The following is a 20,470-nucleotide window of genomic DNA, read 5'->3' on the forward strand; positions in this document are numbered from 1 at the left end:
GACAGTTGAAAATGGGAGCTGCGTCAAGCCCCAGGCGGTGGACACAGTGTTTAACATGAAGCCAATCAGGTCTCTCTGGTCAGCCCTGCTTCCTTGCAGTTCTCTTGCTGGAGGAATCAGATATTCCTGCTGCGTCAATGCACGACTCTCCACTAAGTACCTCAGATGCAGGCACTGTGCTCTTAAAAAGATCATCCAAAGACACATCATGACATCTCCAAGAACCTGTCCCACAACCTCGAAATGTTGGTGGGCTCTACACTCGCAGTCTTACCATCCCCCATCCCTCCCACTTCCCTAACTTATGGTAAATTCAGAGTATCTCAAACTCTGACTCCAGGCCTTGAGAAATGGCCACTTGTCAATATAAAACAGCCGATCCTTTAAAATACAATTTTAACAATTATTTCAAGTGGCTGCTGTGTATCAAATAGGATTATCTTGTCATCAGTGGTGTGTTGAGGGGAGGCAAGTTTATGCTGCTTGCCAACTTAGCAGCCAAATGTCAGCCTGAGAAAGAATAGGAGGTTCTGCCTGAGTTGTGAACTGGGCATTAGGCCAGGATGGACGGTGCTTTCTCCTTCTGCCGCAGCCAGAGGTCAGTGGGTACCCTTTCCTGACACCTCCTGCTTACCATGGGCTTGTGAAATCACCTGACTCTCATTTCATTGGTAAGGCTGGTCCCACGGGGGCAGGGATATATTTTCCTCATTCTTATGGCTTCCACAGCACCCCAGTAGGATATTATAAATGGCTGCTAATTATGGTTAAGTACCTGGTACAAGGTATTACTTGGGGAGAAAAATAAGTCTTCACTTTATACCATATGCTAAAATCCATTTGAGATGAGTTGAAGAGTTAAATGTTAAAGTCCACAACATTCCTCCCAATAAAATATAGATACGTATTTAATATTTTCTCTGGTAAATGGATGGGGATGAAAAAGTGATATAAAAATCACAAAAGAAAAGATAAAAACAATTGGTCACCTGAAAGTATACAGCTTCTGTGTGTCAAAAAAAAAAAAAAAAATTAAAGGATAAACAACAAACTGTAAAAAAAATTATTTGCATCAAATTACAAAGGGTTTTATATTGACACATAAAAGCTCAACAAATCAGTGAGAAAAACACTGAGATCAACAATGAAGCACTGGGCAAGGAACGTGAATAGAAATTTTAAAGCAATAGATTTGCCCAAGGCATTCTGAACAACATATTTTGCTTCTTGACCTCAGTGTTCACCTATGTTTAGTCACAAACGTTCCTGAATTCTAGAATATTTGCACAAAGCCTAATCTCTATGCAACATGGCTTTGAGGGGGCTATGCTGAGTCCTGCTTGAGCTGTGACATGTCTCCACTGATGAGTGGTGGCGCCAGTGGTCTGCAGAGTTGAGTTTCCGTGCTCGAGGTCATGCTTGGGAAGGGCTGGGGCTCCAGAGAAACAAGGATGGGAAGATACTGAGGCCTTAGCCTCCTGCTAACAGGATGTTGGAGTTAGCTTAAGGTCATCACCTCTCCCAGGCATTTCTCACCTTCCTGGTCTCCTCATTCCTAAACCAGGTGCAGAGTTCAAAATTCTCCCTTCCACCCTTACAGCTGGTGACAAGGAGTAAATAAAAGACATAAAAAGGTATCCCTTGCATCCTTTCTGGCTTTCTCTTTTCATTCAGACTTCCTAAGAAGCCCTGAGGTGCCCTCAGATTACATTATAGGGTTGGAGGTACCTACGAAGACTAGCGTCAGATCATAGAAACCTTATGAAAACACGGCAGTTGTGGTTGTTCTGTCACAGGACTGCGAGGGAGACTGATGGGAATCAGGACTTGAGATGCTGGTTGACAAGACAAGTAAGGGGAGCCTGCCACAAATACGGAGGGGCTTTGAGGATGGCCAGAAGGCCATTTCCATCACATTAGTCCTGCCACTGCATATTCCATGGGGGAGGGGATCCCTGAAGTGAGCTACAAGTTGTGATGGGGAAGGAACTGCTGTGGATTTATAGCTTGATGGGAAATGACAGAGAAGGGTCACCTCACCTTGTATATAATGGACCTAAGGAGAGAGGTGAATATTTACATTGAGTTTAAATGCATTAAAATTTCATTGTTAGAGGAGATGAGTGGCTTTCATTGAGAATGTAGCAGCAGACTGCTCTAGGATACCCATGAGCTCCTTTTGTTGTGTTTCTTTTTAAAGCACAGAACAGAATCCTAAAGTAGTATCCTGCATAAAAATATTCTGACCCTCCCTCTGAAGGACTCGTCCTGTCCTTTGCATTGTTTCTCCAATGGCGGAAACAAATATTCACTCTTATGCCCTCACCCACCCCTCTTCTGAGCCACAACAAGCAGGGTTGGAAAAGGCAGGTAAGCCATAAAGACTGAATTCCAACTTTGCAAGACGTCTGGGGGCACCTCCTACAGGCCTGGCACCAATGCTATGGATTTGCATTGGTTTTTTTCTTTATGACAACTCTGTGAGGTAGATACAGTATCTCTGCGTTGCAGAGGAGAAAACTGAGATGCAGAGAGTTTAACTTTGCTGAAGTCACACAGCAGGTAAGTACTGCAACCAGGATTTGAACTTGTGTCTCATCTTACAGCTGGGGCCCCTTCCACGACATCATGCTGCTTCCCATAAGGTCCTTGACCAACCAGCGAGCAGGTCCCATCTGTGCCCAGGAGATAGGAAGAGGCCCCTGGCCCCTCGGAGTCCTCTCCAGGCCAGTCCCACCAAATTCAACGTCAGGTGGGCATCAGAGAACCCTCAACTCGGGGAAGGGCGTTAGCTCTGCCACTTAGCTCATTAGTTTCTCTTCGTAGTGAGGGCCGGACGTCTTGTTCTGGCGGCAAATGCCTCATGGGAGCAGGCAGATCGCCATCACCGCCTGGCTCTCCTTTTTCTATAGTTTCTTACGGTCCCCAGCAGTCACAGGCCTCCTGCCAGGCCACCCGCCAGACAAAATGAAGTCACCCATGCAGCACTCTTCATGTTGTTCAGTCTGCTTCTAAAATGTAAAGTCCTGGCACTAACTGATTGAACCTTAAAACAAAACTGTCTGCATCACTTTAATGTAAGAGAACTTCAGTTCCTGCTTTGCCGTGTGAGGGCTCCAAGGGGCAGCTTCTTCCGATGTGAAATGCAGACCATGTCAACCCTTTCCAGACAGAGAGGATTTCTTGTCACTCTTCATTTGATTCTCTGCTTTCCAGCCGTGCTACTTTCTAGAACATTTATTCTCTACACACAACTACCCCTTCTCTCACCTCCCTAATCCATACACCCTTCACCTGGCTATTCCTACACATCTTTAAGGCCTCAGTGCAAACATCACGGTTCTAGGAAGGCTTCAAAGACCACCCACTCCCATCAGGGCTGGGCCCCCTGTCCACGTGTTTCATATACAGAATCTTGTACCTGACCTATCACAGGACCTTATCACATTGAATTCCTCTTTATTTGTCCACTAGATCCACTACACAGGGTCCAAAAGCCTGCAGGCCAATCCATCCCATAGCCTGTTTTTGTAAATAAAGTTTTATTGAGACACATTTACAAGTGTCTGTGGCTACTTTCACACTATAGCAGCTGAGCTGGGTAGTCCTAACAGAGATGGTATGGCCCACAAAGCCTAAAATATTTACTGGCACTTTACAGAAGAAGTTTGCTGACTCCTGATTTTTGAAGACAGGGTCACGTGTCATGGTCACCTTTTTATCCCCAAGATGGGGTCTTGTACAAACGGTGCTCAGTCAGTATTTGAGGAGTGAATGAATGAACACAATCATAAACAAAATCCAGTGAAAAAGCAAGGAACTGGACCCTCATAGTCTTAAGGAGAAAAGCGTACATTCTATTATATATACCTGATAGTTTATTGAGAACTAATTTCAAAATCTGAAGCCTAATTTTAAAAACCTAATCTCCTGAAAGAAAATCACATTAAAATATTTTTCACCTCATCCCGAACCACTTTCAAGCTCCTGAAATTTTAATCTACTGTCCATGACTTTTACCCTGTAGGTGAAACACCCTTTTTCCTCATGACAGAGACCAGCATGGATTTTAGAGAGATAACCCTAGCCACTATGCACTAAATTTAATTTCTTGCTCACAAGTAACTAGTATCAGGATACCAAGTGCCTTTACTTATCTACTCATTGATGAACCTCCTACTCAGCTTTTGAGTTCTGTAGGGCCCTTCCCACCAGCACCATTTTATACGTCTCTCCCCAAGTACAATGAGCTACATACGAACCACAAATCCATAACGAGAAGGAACTAATAGAACTTACTGAGTGGTCACATATTTTGGAAATCCTGACACGGAGTGGCAAGTTGCTACCAATTGGAAGAACTGGAGAAAGAGAACTTTCTATTTCAAATAGATCTTTCTATTTCAAAAAGAATACGTAAATAAATACTTGGTCATTTTTATCAGGCATTGTAAGTACTGAAAAAAATGGTCTTTCTTGTGAGAGGAAGATTTAGTATGCACATATAAATCACCCAACCACGTCTCAGATGACAAGTGGGTTGGCCAAGTATCCCTAGTCACGTGGCAATGGCAGGCATCATGCTAGCCTATGAGTCGGTGTGTGAGTACCTTGGGGAAGAACCATGGGGAGGCTTAATAATATTCTGAACAGAAATGAGCAGTAATGGGCAAGACAGTTCATTCCAAGCTTTGCTTAAAGGGCTAAATTAATTGTGTTCTGCTTGTTACCAGACTACTTGATGAAAAAATACCACCTAACAGACCCCCAGAGGAGCAACACATTAGGGTACAGATACACTAATAACATGAGAAGTGAAAGTGCATCCAAAAAATACATTGGATGCCAGAACTGAAATATGAACACAGCCAAAGAACTATGTCAAGTCAGCACTGAAAATTAAATCTGATCTCCCAGGATTGCGCTACTCAGTTTTCACTGACAGAATTTTCTTTCAGGTGGTCACCCAGTAAGTCATCTCTCTTCTTCCCCTGTGCCCCCCACCCGCTTCAAGAAGAAAAATCCAAACAGCAGTGATCTTTGAAGGGAAACCTCAATGCGCTGCAGAGCTGGACAGAAGCGCTGAGCGCGACTCTGGATACACACAAATTAACGTATCGATGGGCCCATAAAAACTTGGATCTATCACCCAAAATGTGTTTATTAAGCAACTTATGGCTCAGGGTGCTCGTTAGACATCGTACAAAGGGATTTTATTGTGTTACAGATTGAAGAGTACAAGATAGCACCAAAGGCAATTCAGTACATCTGCGGGTTACTTATTACACAACTGACGTTAGATAGCTTCCACATACCCTGTATTTCACCAATCAACCCAAAATCAGGAGGGAAAAGCTCAGTTAACTCAAGATATTGTCATGTAAAGAATGTCTCCTGTTAGAAAATCTGATCTGATTTACCAACAAAGGATCTTTATATAAATATATTCTTCTAACTATGTGAGCTTTCCACAACCTCAAGTCCCCTGGATTCATGGAAATGTTCAGAAAAATAAAATTATCTTCTTAGTAGCCATCTATAAAGACTGTTTCCATGTGAGTAAACTAGAAATTTATCTTGAGGAAGTGAACTCAATCATCCCCCCCACCAATTTAAGAAACAGTATTTGGCAACCAGATGTAAACTGAAGCATAGGAGAGTCTGTCTTCCCCTTGGAGCAGGGCCGTCTCGTATTATAAAACGACATCCCAGAACCAGGAATATCTTGTCCTAGATAAGATTCTAATGTTTTTTTTCTTTAATTGCAAACTGATCACATCGCTCCAAAAGCAGATATAGTTATTAACATATAAATCCTTTAAGCTTACTTAAACATAAAAGCAGGTTGCTAATGTCACTGGAAATCAAAGGTTAAACGGAAATTTCAAGTCACTGAAGAAACTACATTCTTCTAAAATAAGAGCAATCTTATTGGCTCCTGTCATAGTAACCCCAGCCCTAGGCCCAAGAATGTTCCATGACTCATGGCTTTATTTGAAAATAAATACTGTCAAATCCATCACATTCTAGACCTGAAGTTATGATGTGATGTAGCAAAAAAAAAAAAAAAAAAAAAAAAGCGAAATGACCCATTACATTATTTAAAAATAGAAACCCTTTTTGGAAAATGCTTTCTAAGAGTCTCGGTCAGAGTAGACCAAACAAGGAATAAGTAAAACTGCGCAGAAAGAGTGGTGTGCCGTGGACCCTCCAGGGGGCGCACTCTGACTGCGCCGGACCCTTCCTCCCCAGCGCCCTTCTGCACAGCTCTGTCTCAGGCAGCAGGGCAGAGGGGCTCACTCGGGGTGGAAGTGGGGGGTCACCCTCCCTGGTGCCCTTCACAGCTCCCGCTGCGGGAAGCAGGGAGGAAGCCAACTGGATGGCCATTAAAGCAGTCATTCTCCAGATGGTATTTTTCAACTTGGTCAACGGTGGCATTATTAAAGATTGTTATAGACCAAATTGGACCCAAATGCTGGCTTTCTGTCTTCCCTCTACAGTTAAATTGCCCAATCCTGAATTAGGAGTCGACTTAAATACTGACCCAATGGAAAGATTTTCATACGCTAAATCCCCTCTGCTCCTGTTCTGGAACCTTCTTCGGCTCTACCCAGGGCAGCAAAGCTCACTGGGAGAGAGAAGAGGCACTGCAGAGCACCGCTGCTGGCACTATGGGGTGAGGAAGCAAGAGGTGTGGATACCCTCTGTCCTCACTGTTTCTCAGCAAGTGAGAGAAACTATCTAATGGGAGCTGCATTCTATGAAGTTTGTGCTTCTGGAAAATCTGATGTGGAAACGTTCGGCTTCGAAACTCCAGAGACTACTGAAGAGATGACAGGGATGGAAGTTTGCAAGGCAAAGGCCCAGAGGGAGGAAGGACCCTGTCACGGAGCAGGGCGACAGAGCAGTGTGTAGGGATGCACATGCGGGCATTATGCAGACAGAACATTCCAGCGGTAAGTGATATAGATCAGCACTACAAAGAGAATATGGACAAGACAGAAGCTTATAAGGTCCCTGGAGCGGAGGGCAGAAGTTGGTTGTGGGGCTTTCTCCCCGAGTGCCAGCAGAGTGTCAACAGTCTTTCGAATGTGACGAAAATCCAACTGCAGGATGTCATACGGAGAGCAGAGGTCAGCCTATTCCGAGGGCAGCCATCAGAACAGAAAGAGACAGTGCATACAATTAAAAATACACAGAACAACGGCTGAAAAGAAGCACACATTTTTAGTAACTAGCAAATGGCAAGAGTAACCCCTTATTTCAAGCAGGTACAACCCGTTCCACCACAGATTTTTTAATTAATTACAAAAAGCAGCATACCCAACGCAGTCTATGCAAATAGGACAAAGAAAGTCCTCACCCAGAATCTCACTATCGAGGAATAGAAGGTTCTGTAATTTATACATCCTTCTGGTATTCAAACAGTTTTAATATTTAAGTGGTATCATGAGTCAGCAATGGCATAAAAATAAGAGCTTTGCACCTGGGACATTTAGGTCTTCACTTTACTAAAGGGAAAAATACAAACTTAAAAATTTAATCCCCACCTTTCCTCACCGTTCTCTTAGTGCATTTTCTACCCTGGTCTATGAAGACTGAATATAAAGTATTTCTCTCCGAAAGGTAATACATGCGCCTAATTTGTTTTCCTTTTAGGATTATTGATAAACTCTGGGGAATGCTAGTTTTAATCATGTCCCTACACGTGCCCAAAAACTACATTAAATTTCACTTTTTTACAACTGGACGTAAACCAAAAGTTTAAAAGAGGCTTCTTAGATCTGCAGTTAGAATAAAAGTACATTCCTGCATAGAGGAATTATGTAAATTTCTTCACCACTAAACAGGTATGTGTAGGGGGAGGGGCGGGGAGACCAGGCCTCCGTGTTTTGTCTACTTGACAGTCACCATGTAAGGAGGCAGAATTCCTACTTTATCAACTAAACGCACAAATAAGATAGTCCTATGAGTTGACCTCTGGATGCCTACTGCTATCATGAAGCAGACGGTTTTCTGATACCCTGAATTCCTGAACCAGAAATGACCGCAGCTTCAAATTAAAAATGATTATAATTGCTATGTCAGTATGTACCAAAGTTCTGGCTTTGTTTCCAAATTAAACAAGGATTGAAAATATCGGTGATATATTTCATAAATGCAGCTTTATGTCCAAATTAGGCAAAGCATTTAAAATATATATATACTATATATTTTATAATACACTTTGCAACAATATTGCCCTTTGTTTTAGCATCACTGCTAAGCAGATGCAAATCACAGAGCAACTGAAAGATGATTCTAAGATAGAGATTCTGTCTTGCTCGTATCTTCTGCAGTTAGCTTGATGCCCCTCTGGTAAAGAGGGATAATCAATGTAAGTGCGTTGAATAAGATTATAAACCTCCTAATCTTAATTTATGAAGACAGAGATCCTCTTAACAAAATATTTTTTTAAGGATATTAATAAATCACGTTATATCTATTCAGACTGTGCATCTTTTCTCAGCGCATTTAGAGGAATCAAGCTACCATGGTTATTTTCTCAAGAATTAAAACAGCTACACATAGAATGGATTTCACTGTGACACAGATGCTGATCAGGAATTAACAGATGGGGAAACATCTACGAGAAGTGGTTTTCTATTGCATTAAGAATTTTCTTTTGCAATGGTGTGCTTCATCAGCGAGTTCTGAGCAAAACAGACGTAAGACAGAAGGCATATGCACACTAAAATGTGATTGTCACCAAAGTGGTATCTCCATGTTAAAAGCAAGTCATTTTATCTCCAGGATATATTTCAATACATTTCCCAGAACCCTATGGAAAATGTCTGGTCTGCTCCCTCCCCAGCAACTCCATCAAAGAACGAAGAATTGGATTGTCTGCAGTTTCCAGTGTATTTATTCAGCAGTACACTTCTCGCATGGGTAGGCAACACAGACCATTCTTCTCATTCTGGAAATAATTTCATGATGCCACAGATTCTGGGCTTTATTCAGATTAAAGTGGGTAAAGCCTAGACTCACAGCCCACAGCGGGTGGTTTAAATTAAATCACGATCTCTGAGGGAAAAAGTATGGGTCTAAGATTGGCTGGGAGGCAAAAATCTTAAGCATCATAATGTGTGGAGTGTGGGCTACTCTCTGATTCTACCCCCAGTCACACAGCCCATGGCCGTCAGATCAGCCCCTCAAGGATGCTGTGATGGGAACCAGGGCTGAAGTTGCCAGGGGAACCTGGGAGTTTTCTGGCCCTTGTGCTTTCCAAATTTCAGTCTTCATAAGAGGGACTTACAGATGATGCTTTATTCTTTTCTTATAATTAAAACAGGAAAACACTAAAAAGGAAGGAAATTTAAAGAGGCCAAATTTCACCATGTATTTACAGAGCATTAGTAATTATTGCAAGGCATTTAAAAAACACAGTTAATACACTCAGTGTCCCAAGAGGCAACTGCAGATGCTAATTCCCGTTACAGTGAACAGAAATCACAATCGCCAGAAGTTAACTGATTCTCATACAAGTCAACACAAGAGTGTGTGACTAAGATTACTATTAAAGATTAACTCCGGTTCCCCAAATACTACAGATAGAAACAAAAATGTACACAGATCTATCAAAAGGTCTAATTTACAGGCATTCTGAGTATAATACAGACTAAATTCTAAGAAATTTAGAATATATTGTTTATTTAAATTTGATTTTGAAAGGCAGTATGCTTACAAATATTGTTTATTTAAATTTAATTTTGAAAGGCAGTATGCTTACAAAGTATTTTTAATCTAAAATGTCACAGCACAAGAATGTTGATGGTCATTCTGAAAATGTAAAGCCCTAACTGACAAGGTGTAATTTGGCCGAGAGTGGAGTGAGGTAGGAAAAGGTTTCCAGAGTTTTCTCCAGATATATAAGAACTAATCACCAATTTTATGCACTGAGTAACTCTAATATCAGTAAGCTAATTCATCTAGAAATGCAATTTCAAGCTCTTTGAAGATGCTGCTTCGAGAAAGTATTTGTTCTCAACCATGTACCAATGTCAGACCATTGACCGGAAGTGGCTCTACCACCAGGAGACACACAGGGGGAAAGGATTCTTACATGAATGGTGATACACACCTACTAACCATTGGAGATGACTGGTTTTACAAGCTAGAGACTGGCTCTTCTTAATGCATTAGGGATTTAAAAATTTACGTTAATAAAATAATAACTTGGTGTCAATCTGCACCTCTAATCATCCAACCTCGGAAGTAACCAATGTAAATGGAAACTTAAAATAAATCTTGTAACAAGAATCTCACCATCCCCCGAAAGTGTTTATTAGTTATGACTTAAATTGATACTAAAGTCATTGATTTGGGGGAAAAAAGAGACATAAGGTTCAAAGAGGCGAAGGAATTCATATCTCCTATTCTCAAGATTAAAACAAACAAACAAAAAAGGTAGCTTCAATTTATAGAACATGTTTCAATTTAAAAAATTCAGATCATTTACATAAACTGTCCTAAACCCTTACAACAGGTATAAAGTAGGAAAAGTTTTGCAATTACTTTCAAAAATATCTCCTTATAAAAGTCAACAAAATACAAATATGAAAGGCACTGAAAAGAAGACTCAGCCATAATCCCACTTGTATCAATGCAATCATCGTTAGCATCTCAGTGTACTTTAGGATTTTATTTTTAACTCCATCTGGCTGATGCAGAGGCTGGACACCAAGGGACCTGTCCTTGTAGATATGGAGGGAAAACCTTCCACCTCCCACAGTCTAGTGAGGACCCCTGGCCTCTGTGCTATCCGGCAGGCAAGAGCCCTGTACAGCTGATGGAGTTGCTGCCCTAACCCTCCTGCCCAATTCCTCTCTGGAGACAGTAACGAACAGGAGGGGGTGGGCAGCTAGAAAACAAGGTGCATTTCTATTCCATGTCCCTTCCTCCTCTAAACAGGGCAAGTCTGTTAAATTAAGGACCTCGCTCCTTACAGAGGTTGGAGGCCAAGGCTACTTACCTTAACATCGAGTAGACAGACAGAGACCAGGGGGTCTATTCTCAGACAGAGACCAGGGGGTCTCCCCTCAGAAAGGGACCAGGGCATCTTCCCTCAGACAAAGACCAAGAAGGGACCAGGGCACCTCCCCTCAGACAGGGACCAGGGCAATTTCTTTCAGAAAAAGACCAGGGTGTCTCCTCTGAGAGAGCGAGACCAGGGGATCTCCCTTTAGAAAAAGACCAGAGTGTCTTCCCCTCCAAAAAAATAAAATCAAGGTGAAATACTTCCCTGGTGAGTAAAAAAATATGTATCTATTTTCTAATACTTTTGATGCTTCACAAATGAGAGATTTCTCTCCACCTGAGACAATACTAATAAGAGCCCTAAAATAGCCCTAAATTTGAATCAAACTGGAGACCCCCAGTAGCCAATCGTAAATCCTCCACATCAAGATCAGAGGCCAGGAATGACCAAGCTGACTCAGAAAAGGCAAAGGAAGCCTCAGTATGTCCACAAATAGCCTCATGACCCCAAGGCTTAATTGAAGTCAGATTCCTGGGTGATAAGAAGAGTATATAGTGAAGAATCTGGAAGCCCGCCAAGGGTAAGCCTGTGTTCGAGATCAAGTTGACACTTGCACCAGAGGTCAGAGACAGCTGCACAGTCTGACCACCGGCATCAACACTACAAGGGGCTATGGGATGGTGCCAGCAATATCACCTGACCCCCAGATTTTCCAGGGTGCCTTGAAGCACGTGGGGTAATTTTTCTGCCTCAGAGGAGCTGATGGGGGAAAGCAATCATGGCGCTGCGGGATGGAGCTGAGCGTCCACGGACTATCAGCTCAAAGAAACCTTAAGGGTCTAGTGGTTTTCAAACTATAATTAGCAACAGGACACTTTTCCCCCAAAGGAACTCTTAACTGGAAAGCCGATACATGCCACAGGCAAAGGAGAAACTGCCGTGGCCGAATCAAGGGGGTGGGAGTGATCTGCAGCCCCGGCTTGGCTTCCGAAAGAATCAAGGGCTCTGGAGAATGTGGTTTAATCCACTGCTTAAGTCCAACACCTGCAGTTTTGCAGAGCAGGGAACTGCTCACATACCGAGAGAGCCCCTGTGTGTGCCAGAAAGAGGGCAGGCGCTGGACGCGGACGGACCGGGGCTCGAACGCCAGCTCTGCCGCCTCCCAGCTGCGAGCGTGAGCTTAGGAAATTGTGTAACGTCTCTGGGCCTCATTTTCCTCAGAGCATGGTAATAAAATATTGGCCTCCGGGCCTCAACCCTGAGCATTTGAGAAGATGATGCAGCTGCAAGAAGGTCCCAGTGAGTGGTTCACGGCTCCAGGCTTTAATGGGCTTGCCTCAGGGCACATAACCAGTTAACAGCACAGGTGCGGCTAATTCACCCCAAACTTCGTGTCCCTCGCTCTGCTCACAGAGCCTTCGCACTCGCCCTCACGCCTCTCCTTCCAGGTGGCACTCAATCTGTCCCTTTAGTTGAAGAACTGGCCCCAAACAGAAAAAATCAAAAACCCCAAGGCACTGGAAATGGGCAGCAGGAAGTGACCCAGGCTGAAATAACTACCTGAAGAGATATTAACTCTGCCACCAGAAAAGGAACTTGCCGGGGCGGGGTGGTGGGGGGGGCGGCATTTCTGATTTGTTTTTCAGGATCTGCCCTTGGTATTCTCATCAGCAAACCTCTACCTCTTCCCAGAATCCCTCACAGATGATGGCAAATACGCCTACTGTCGCCCTAACAGAATTTCTCCAGAAACCCAACACCGACTTCTTTCTGTGATGTCAACTCCTTTCTATAGGTGGCGTTGACTGCCAAGTCCTGTCTGCGCCCCTTGACTAAGAAAGGTATAGATCTAGCCTCATCCAAACGTCAGGAATAACAGACAAGAGGTCTAGAGTCGCCGTATCCATCTACTCTTGACGCATACTCTAACCTTCTGCAAATAAACTAGGCCACTTACACTGTGTGCAGTTCTGAATGCAGCCAATTCGAAGAAGCCACATTTATAGGGAAGCCACTCCACTGGGCACACAATAAAATGCTTCATGAACCTTGGCCAACCCTGAGGCAGGTACCTGGGATTGGGTTCCTGGGAACTTCTAGAGAAAATATAATAAAAACTATAACAACTGGAACAATTTTAAAATTGCTTCCTTCCCATCGTATTAATTTATATGTAATCACTTGACTGCTCAGTGACCACATTCCACCCAGATGAACCTGATAAAACTAAGCTGCCGACCCTGACTTTGGGTTGTAGTTTCAAACTGTGATTCTATTACAAAGGGCAACAAACTCGGGCTGAGAGCACAGCTGTGACTTCTCAGTCTCTACAGGATGATTTATCATTGTCAATTAGCTATTTAGCTTAAAATAATACAGAATTCCAGATCTCTGTGACTTATCGGTATGTGTATGTAGATAAGTTATGGATGGAGAAGAAAGCAGGGCAAGCTTGCAAATCAGGAGGAATTCACTAAGCTGCCAGGAAATCAGTGAGTATTTTGTTACCCAAATATTAAGTTTGAAGCAAAAAAAGAAAATGTAACGTTAAAGGTCCTCCGCTTTTAAGTACCAGGCTTTTACAATGTCTGACTGCAAGGGGAGAACTCCTGCAACTAGAATTGCAGTGTGCCACATATACACTCAAATCATCAACCTTCTTAAGTAGTGGAAGAAGGGGTTATTTCCACCCGTCCCCCAACTTAGTATCGCATTCCTAGATGAAAACATTTCCTCACTTCCAATAATTTATGACTCATTTATTCCAAGAGATGAAAGCACGTTCCTTTGAGTATATATAGCAAGATTTGCCAGCTGCACTCCAATTGCAATTTCTGGTTTTCCACTAGAATACTCCTCCCTTCCTTTAACATATCTCATTAAAGAAGTTCAACTGCTAACCAACCAACAGACTTTTTCTAGTAGCAATGAACTTAATTTAACTCTAGTCACCAGTAAGATGCTATTGGATTATCCATCAGGATGGATATAGATGTACACACAATCACACACACACATACACAAAGCAAACTTGAAAATCACCTCAAATCTTAAAAATCGTTTCAAAAATAGCCTTAGTGATATATTTCTTACTAAGCATAGTTAAGTTGGGACACTGGCAAAACAGATGATTTACTTCTTGTAATTCAATTGTCTCTGGAATTATCAGTTGCCTATTAGTGCTAGGGGCATAATTCAGATATTATGATAAAATTTTCTCTGCATTTTGATGCTAATTTAATTTCCTTTTCCTCACTTTAAAAGGAAATCATAATTACCAATCTTTACTCACAAGAAATGGTTAAGGGCATTTCCACTTCATTTTGTGTCATCATAAGCCAAGAAAAATGATGAATTTTAAAATATCACAGGGGATTGGTCATAACTCATCAGCGCTTTTGAGTACAGACACAAATAATTTACAATCTGAAACTTGGTGTGATAATTTTGATTCACACATGGGGAATCTTATTAACCCATGACAGAATCAAATCATTAAAAATGGTAGGCGTATGAGAATTTCACGAACATTTGAAGCCAAGAATGTACGGGCAATAGTAAAATGCACATATACAATACAGACACACAGATTAACATTGCTGAAAGACATTTGGATTGATCATAAAGACATTTAGTACCTTATATAAAGATTACACTCTATTTAAAAACGAATTTGAGAGCTTCTTTTAATTGTTACAGTTTTGACTTAAAGATACTTTAATAATTCTCTCCTTTTCCTCAAATAAGATTAGAAGCCTACCACTTAACTCTCACCTTCAAATGTCACCAAGCTGAAAAATAGGAAGGAAGGAAAGGAGGGAAAGAGGGAAGGAGGGAGGGAGGGAGGGAGGGAGAAAAAGCCTTACTCAATTCCAATAACTAACTCCTATCAATGAGTAGAACTACATGAAAATGTAATTCCTTCACATACGCAAAAACAGTATCTCATGATAGAGTTTGTAGTTACTTTATTCCTGGAACATTAGAAAAGACAGAAGAAAATTTTAAGAAATGTAGTTTCTGTCTATTTCCCTTTATCACAATGATGAAAAGCTTGTCAACTTATCCCCAAATTCTGAGTGAACTATCTTTTATCTCCCGAAGAAATCCTTTTATGTTACTGATAGTAAAGTCATTAGAAGACCCAAATCAGCTATCTGGCTGAGGCTAAGGCTGGGGCTTAGCTTGGGAGAAAGAAAAAGTAGCAAATCATTGCTGGGCTGGCTACAGGGAATTGCCAATTGGGTCTACAGTGGACTAAAGGGGAAAATGTAAATGCAAACAGTCAACAAACTATAAAGCAATATACAAACATTGTTATTATGAATGGTTGTGATTAATGATAATAATAGTAATTATAATATTTTCAATGCTTATTATTTTGAACTAAATACCCCAAACCTACAAGGAGTGCAAATCAACAAATCAGTGGTCAACTACAGGTCTACTCTACTTAAGAGCTTTGGATAGGGAAACAACATTACCTCCAAAATTCTACCCTATGTAACCCACAGAAGGCTCACTGAAGCTTCAGCAATTTCTGCTCTTTGAGAAGAGAATCAAGCTGACTAAATATTTTTTTTTTAAGTTTGGAATTTCGTATTTCAAAACCTTAAAAAAATTATATTCCCCTTTTCTTCAGAATTGACCATACCATTTTAAGCCATTTTTATTTCACTGCAATAGAGTAATTTAAACTAAAATTTTATATAACTTATTCAACATTATTCCTCAAGAAAGAATGAGATGAAAAAGGATGGACAAAGGTATGTATCTCTTCAATAGGTTCAAACACATATACTAAGTAAAAGCTTTACTCAAACATGGTTACTGGAACTAAGTTTGATGTTACCTCTGGTACTCCTAATTTTCGGCATGCCTCCAAAAAGTTTTCCACGTTTCTTCTGCATTTGGCCATGCTAAGTTTAGGCTATGAATGCAAATATTCAGAAATAAAGAATTATTAAGAGAAATACTTCTAATAACAGGCTACATTTTAAACTTTCTAAATGGCAGAAGTACTACACGTTTATTGGAGAAAAATAATACATAAGCAAACAGAAGACAATAAAAAATTATCCAGAAACATTCACCTAAAGAGCTGTTAATATTTTGGATTATATTCTTCTAGACACTGTGTGTGTACACAAAGATATGCATATATATATATATATATATATATATACACATAGATATGTGTTTGTATGTAGAATTTCTGCATACATGTATATATGTATATACATGTGTGCAAGATTTTCTGCACATGTGAATGTATATGTGTGGATACACACATACACAGTTTTTATGAGATCATACTGTTGTGCAACCTGCTTTAGTTTACTTAAAAGTACACCATAAACACCACCTTTTCCCATCAGCAGATATATTTCTATATGAAGGGTTAAATTCACCAGGCCAATGACTCTCTTTCTCGCCAAAGCAATCGGTTTTATTAGAAAGCTGGTGATGCTGCAAGGCGAGGAGATTTAGACGCAGGGTGGGGAGCAGCCTTCTAGGTTAGAGTGAGCAACTTGTGCAAACACGGGAGTGGACAGTGAAGGCACAGACTGGAGATGGAAGCGGGTTCTACCGCTACGCCGTGGCTGGGCCTGGTCAATGGGAGCTCAAGATGCTCAGTGAAGAATTTCTGAGAAGTGGACATTTCGACACATTTCTAGAAAGGAAAACTACAATATAATAACATAAGCTAAAATATTTCACAGTTGTTAACATGGATATTTATGAAGAGTTTTAATGACTTGGGGAAATACTTAGGTTTCCATAAATTTTAAAAACTACTGAATAGTGTATATGAGAAGCTCACAATTCAAAAACAACTTATATGTAGGAGGAATGTTAGCAGCATAGAAGCCAAAATGTAAACAGTGGTTGTCTTTGGGTGGTGGGATAGAACATGATATATTTTCCTCCTGCATCTCTCCATTTTCTCCAATCAAGCATTATTCCCATTATATTTTCAATTACATTTTTTTATTTGAAAAAGATAAAAGGTGACAACCAGAGAATGTAGCATTTTTTTCCTGAAGAATTGATCAAATATACAAATGTGTATAGATACATGATTCATAGTGTCCTCATACCTTATAACACAATAACTGTATATTTAAATTGGAGGCTGAGGAATCGTACTTTCTTTCTTATAAGTTGGGGAAAAATACTGAATGAGAATCTGGTACACAGCTCAAACAACTTAACAGTAGTTTGGACTTCAAAACTTTTTCATATTCGATTATAGGACAGAATTTACTGCCCAAACTAAGGCAGATAAAGCAGATTTGAATCAGAAGACAAATTGTTTTGTTTTGGGTTTTTTTCCTGTGTTTTCTGAGGCAAAAAAGTGGTCAGTCTTTGGAAGGGAAAAATATATTCAACTGTATAGAAAGAAAACTGACAGTTGAAATGCAATCATCAGCTAATTTTTCCTGCTGCCAAGAGAAAAGAAACTAAGAAAAATAACGCCACTACGATGCTTTCCTGGGCGGGGAGTGGGGCTTCACATGAGGCTTTCACTCCACACATTCTTCATATGGTATTTTATGAACACTGTGCCTTGAGGTTGGGGGCTCTGGCTTTTGAAAAATCTGTTCATAAACACTAATGATCACAATGGCTCGCATTCGCATTTATATCACATGTAGGTCCTCATTTCATCCTCATGGGAGCAGTTCCATGACAGAGAAGAGCCAATCAAGTTAAAGAAAGGTTAAATAACTTTCCCAAAGTCATACGGACTATATAGATGTGGAATTGGAATCCAACCCCTACATTCTTAGCCCCTAAACTCTTCTGCTTCACCTAATAGTAAATAGTATGGATAGAGGTTCTTCTCTACTTGTCTGAACCCTACGTAGGCTTCAAAGACCAGCTTATCTTTGATTCCCCCTCCCTCATCTGAATGACCATAAGATGACTCCATAGCTCTCTTCTGGATGGTAATATGGTCCATGATGTATAGGAAGAGGATGCCAGTGCCTGCTTTATCTCCCCCACATGGAGACGAGGATTTTTAGGGACTAATGGCATCTCACTCGGTCTCTTTCATCGTTCCCCAGTGTCCTTGGTATCTCCAACCTACCCCTGAGCACAGCTAGTGATCAAGGAATTGTTGAATTAATGACCAGCTGACCAACCTCTGGCCTGACAGGTTACTAATGATATTTTATACAGAATCCACATCTTTTCAGAGCTATCCTAAAATCCTCAATAAATAATAGAGGAAAGAGTTTCCATTTAGAAGAGAACTCACCAACCAAAAGAAGTTTTCCAAAAAGACTTCTCACTGTTTAAATAATTCCTTGTGAGGAATGAATCTTTGTGTCTCTACAGTCTTAAAGTTAGCACCCCAAGCATTTCTTTAACGTGTTTTGCTTTATATTTGAAGTAAGTTCCTTTTCTGTCATTTACATACTTACTTTAAATATCTTCCCTTTTTACAGTGAAAATGTTGCTTCATTCAGAAATGCTATTCCTTTTCTGCTCTTCTCGTTATTTGGGGCCCAGCACAGAGGATTTGAACAGGGTCCTGGAGATCCCATTGGTATCTTTAACCAGCAACACTGTCCCAAAGGAGTTTGTTTGATATAAGAGTTAGTTTCCCTTTACATGGTGTTACTTACGACTGCTGGTGAGGGGACGTGGATGCTTGCGACGGATCGTGGGCGGATGTGGTTGACCAGATGGCAGAGGACGACGCCATCCATGAGGGCAGCCCCCAGGTCTTCATGCAGGCTGACCTTGAGTCTCATCTCGATGCTCTGGGAAGGAATCAGAAGGAAGCCAATTGCTCTCAGGCAACTGAGGGTAAAATACAGTTATGGGTATTTATGAATTGAGACTTAAGTTTCATTATAGAGAAGGATAAGAACACGTGGAAAACACTGACATGATTTCAACCTTTTCGAAAGATATTAAAATAAAAATCCCTCTGTAGAAAAACAAATTCAGTTGTGTCTAAAATTTTTAATTAGTTGAATTTTTAAAAGAATGGGCTTCTTGGGACTTCCCTGGTGGTCCAGTGGGAAAGAATCCGCCTTCCAATGCAGGGGAACGCGGGTTCGATCCCTGGTCAGGGAACTAAGATCCCACATGCCACGGGGCAACTAAGCCCACGCGCCACAACTACTGAGCTCGCGCACCTCAACTAGAGAGCCCGAGTGCCGCAAACTACAGAGCCCATGTGCTCTGGACCCCACGCCACAACTAGAGAGAAGAGAAAACCCACATGCCACAACTAGAGAGAAGCCCATGTGATGCAACGGAAGATCCCACATGCCACAGTGAAGATCCCATGTGCCACAACAAAGACCCGAGACAGCCAAAAAAAAAAATGGACTTCTTAATAAGTTCAACATTGCCTCAGTCTTAGCCAACGAAAATAGAAAAATGAGTTGAACAATAAAAGCCAAATCCATAGTGATCGTTTTGCCATGTGTAAAAATATCACATCACTATGTCGTACACCTGAAACTAAAATCATATTTTAAGTCAATTATACTTCAATAAAAAATAAATAAAATAAAATAAAATAAATTTAAAAAAATAAATTAAAAAACCCAAATCCAACTGGTTCAGACAGACTGCACGGGGCAGAAAAGGGATTAAGAGATGCTTTTCTCTGAGACCATGTTTTAGTTCAAAAATCAATTTTTCTCTCTTTTTAAAAAATTAAACACTTTGAGATAATTATAAATTCATATGGAGTTATAAGAAGTAATACAGAGAGATCTCATGTACCCTTTATCCAGTTTCCCTCTAAGGTAACAACCTTCAAAAATATATACTACAACTTCACAACTGGGACATTGGCATTGATAGAACACGTCCATCACCACAAGGGTCTCTCACAATGCTGTTTTACAGCCACACCCACTTCCCTCCCACCCCCAAGTACCTCTTTGGCCCTACTCCCCTTCTCCTCTCCTTCCAGGACTCCCATGACATGAATGTGTATCACCTGTTACACTCCCACAGGTCCCTGGGGCTCTGTGCGCATTTATTTTCAGTCTGTCTTCTCTCTGCTACTCAGGTTAGGTAACCCCTATTGTTCTTTCTCCCAGTTCACTGATTCTTTCCTCTGTTACCTCCATTCTGCTGTTGAGCCCACCCCCTGGGCTTCTTCTTTTGGATAATGTATTCTGCAGTTCTAAATTTCCATTGGTCCTTCTTTATGTCTTCTATTTCTCTGCTAAGATTTTTTATTCCTTTGCAGAGGCATTCTATTTTTTTCTTCGTTTCACCTGTGTTCATAATTGCTTCTGGAAGCATTTCTATCACGAACAGTATAAAATCTTTGTCAGATGATAACATCTCTGCCACAATAGTGTTGTCATCTGTTGATTATCTTTTCACATTCATTCTGGTTCTTGGTAGAATGAGTGATTTTTTTGGTTGAAACCTGGACATTTCTGGTATTATGAGACTCTGGATCCT

General features: G+C 41.0%; 1 protein-coding gene across 2 annotated transcripts in view; it reads right to left on the minus strand.

Annotated features, from left to right (window-relative positions):
* Positions 1 to 20,470, minus strand: part of LRCH1 (leucine rich repeats and calponin homology domain containing 1) — a 187,499-nt gene that overhangs the window by 1,399 nt on the left and 165,630 nt on the right. The window contains exons 17-19 of one of the 2 annotated variants that reach the window (XM_068526634.1): positions 18,658 to 18,795; positions 15,873 to 15,950; positions 6,933 to 7,139 (exon numbers count right to left, since the gene is read on the minus strand). In XM_068526634.1, coding sequence (XP_068382735.1) covers positions 6,933 to 7,139; positions 15,873 to 15,950; positions 18,658 to 18,795 — 423 coding nt within the window. Of the gene's footprint in view, positions 1 to 6,932; positions 7,140 to 15,872; positions 15,951 to 18,657; positions 18,796 to 20,470 lie in introns of those variants that run through there. The other variant, XM_068526633.1, reaches the window with a different exon arrangement.

This window comes from Eschrichtius robustus, chromosome 18, assembly GCF_028021215.1.
Source record: "Eschrichtius robustus isolate mEscRob2 chromosome 18, mEscRob2.pri, whole genome shotgun sequence".
Lineage (NCBI taxonomy): Eukaryota > Metazoa > Chordata > Mammalia > Artiodactyla > Eschrichtiidae > Eschrichtius > Eschrichtius robustus.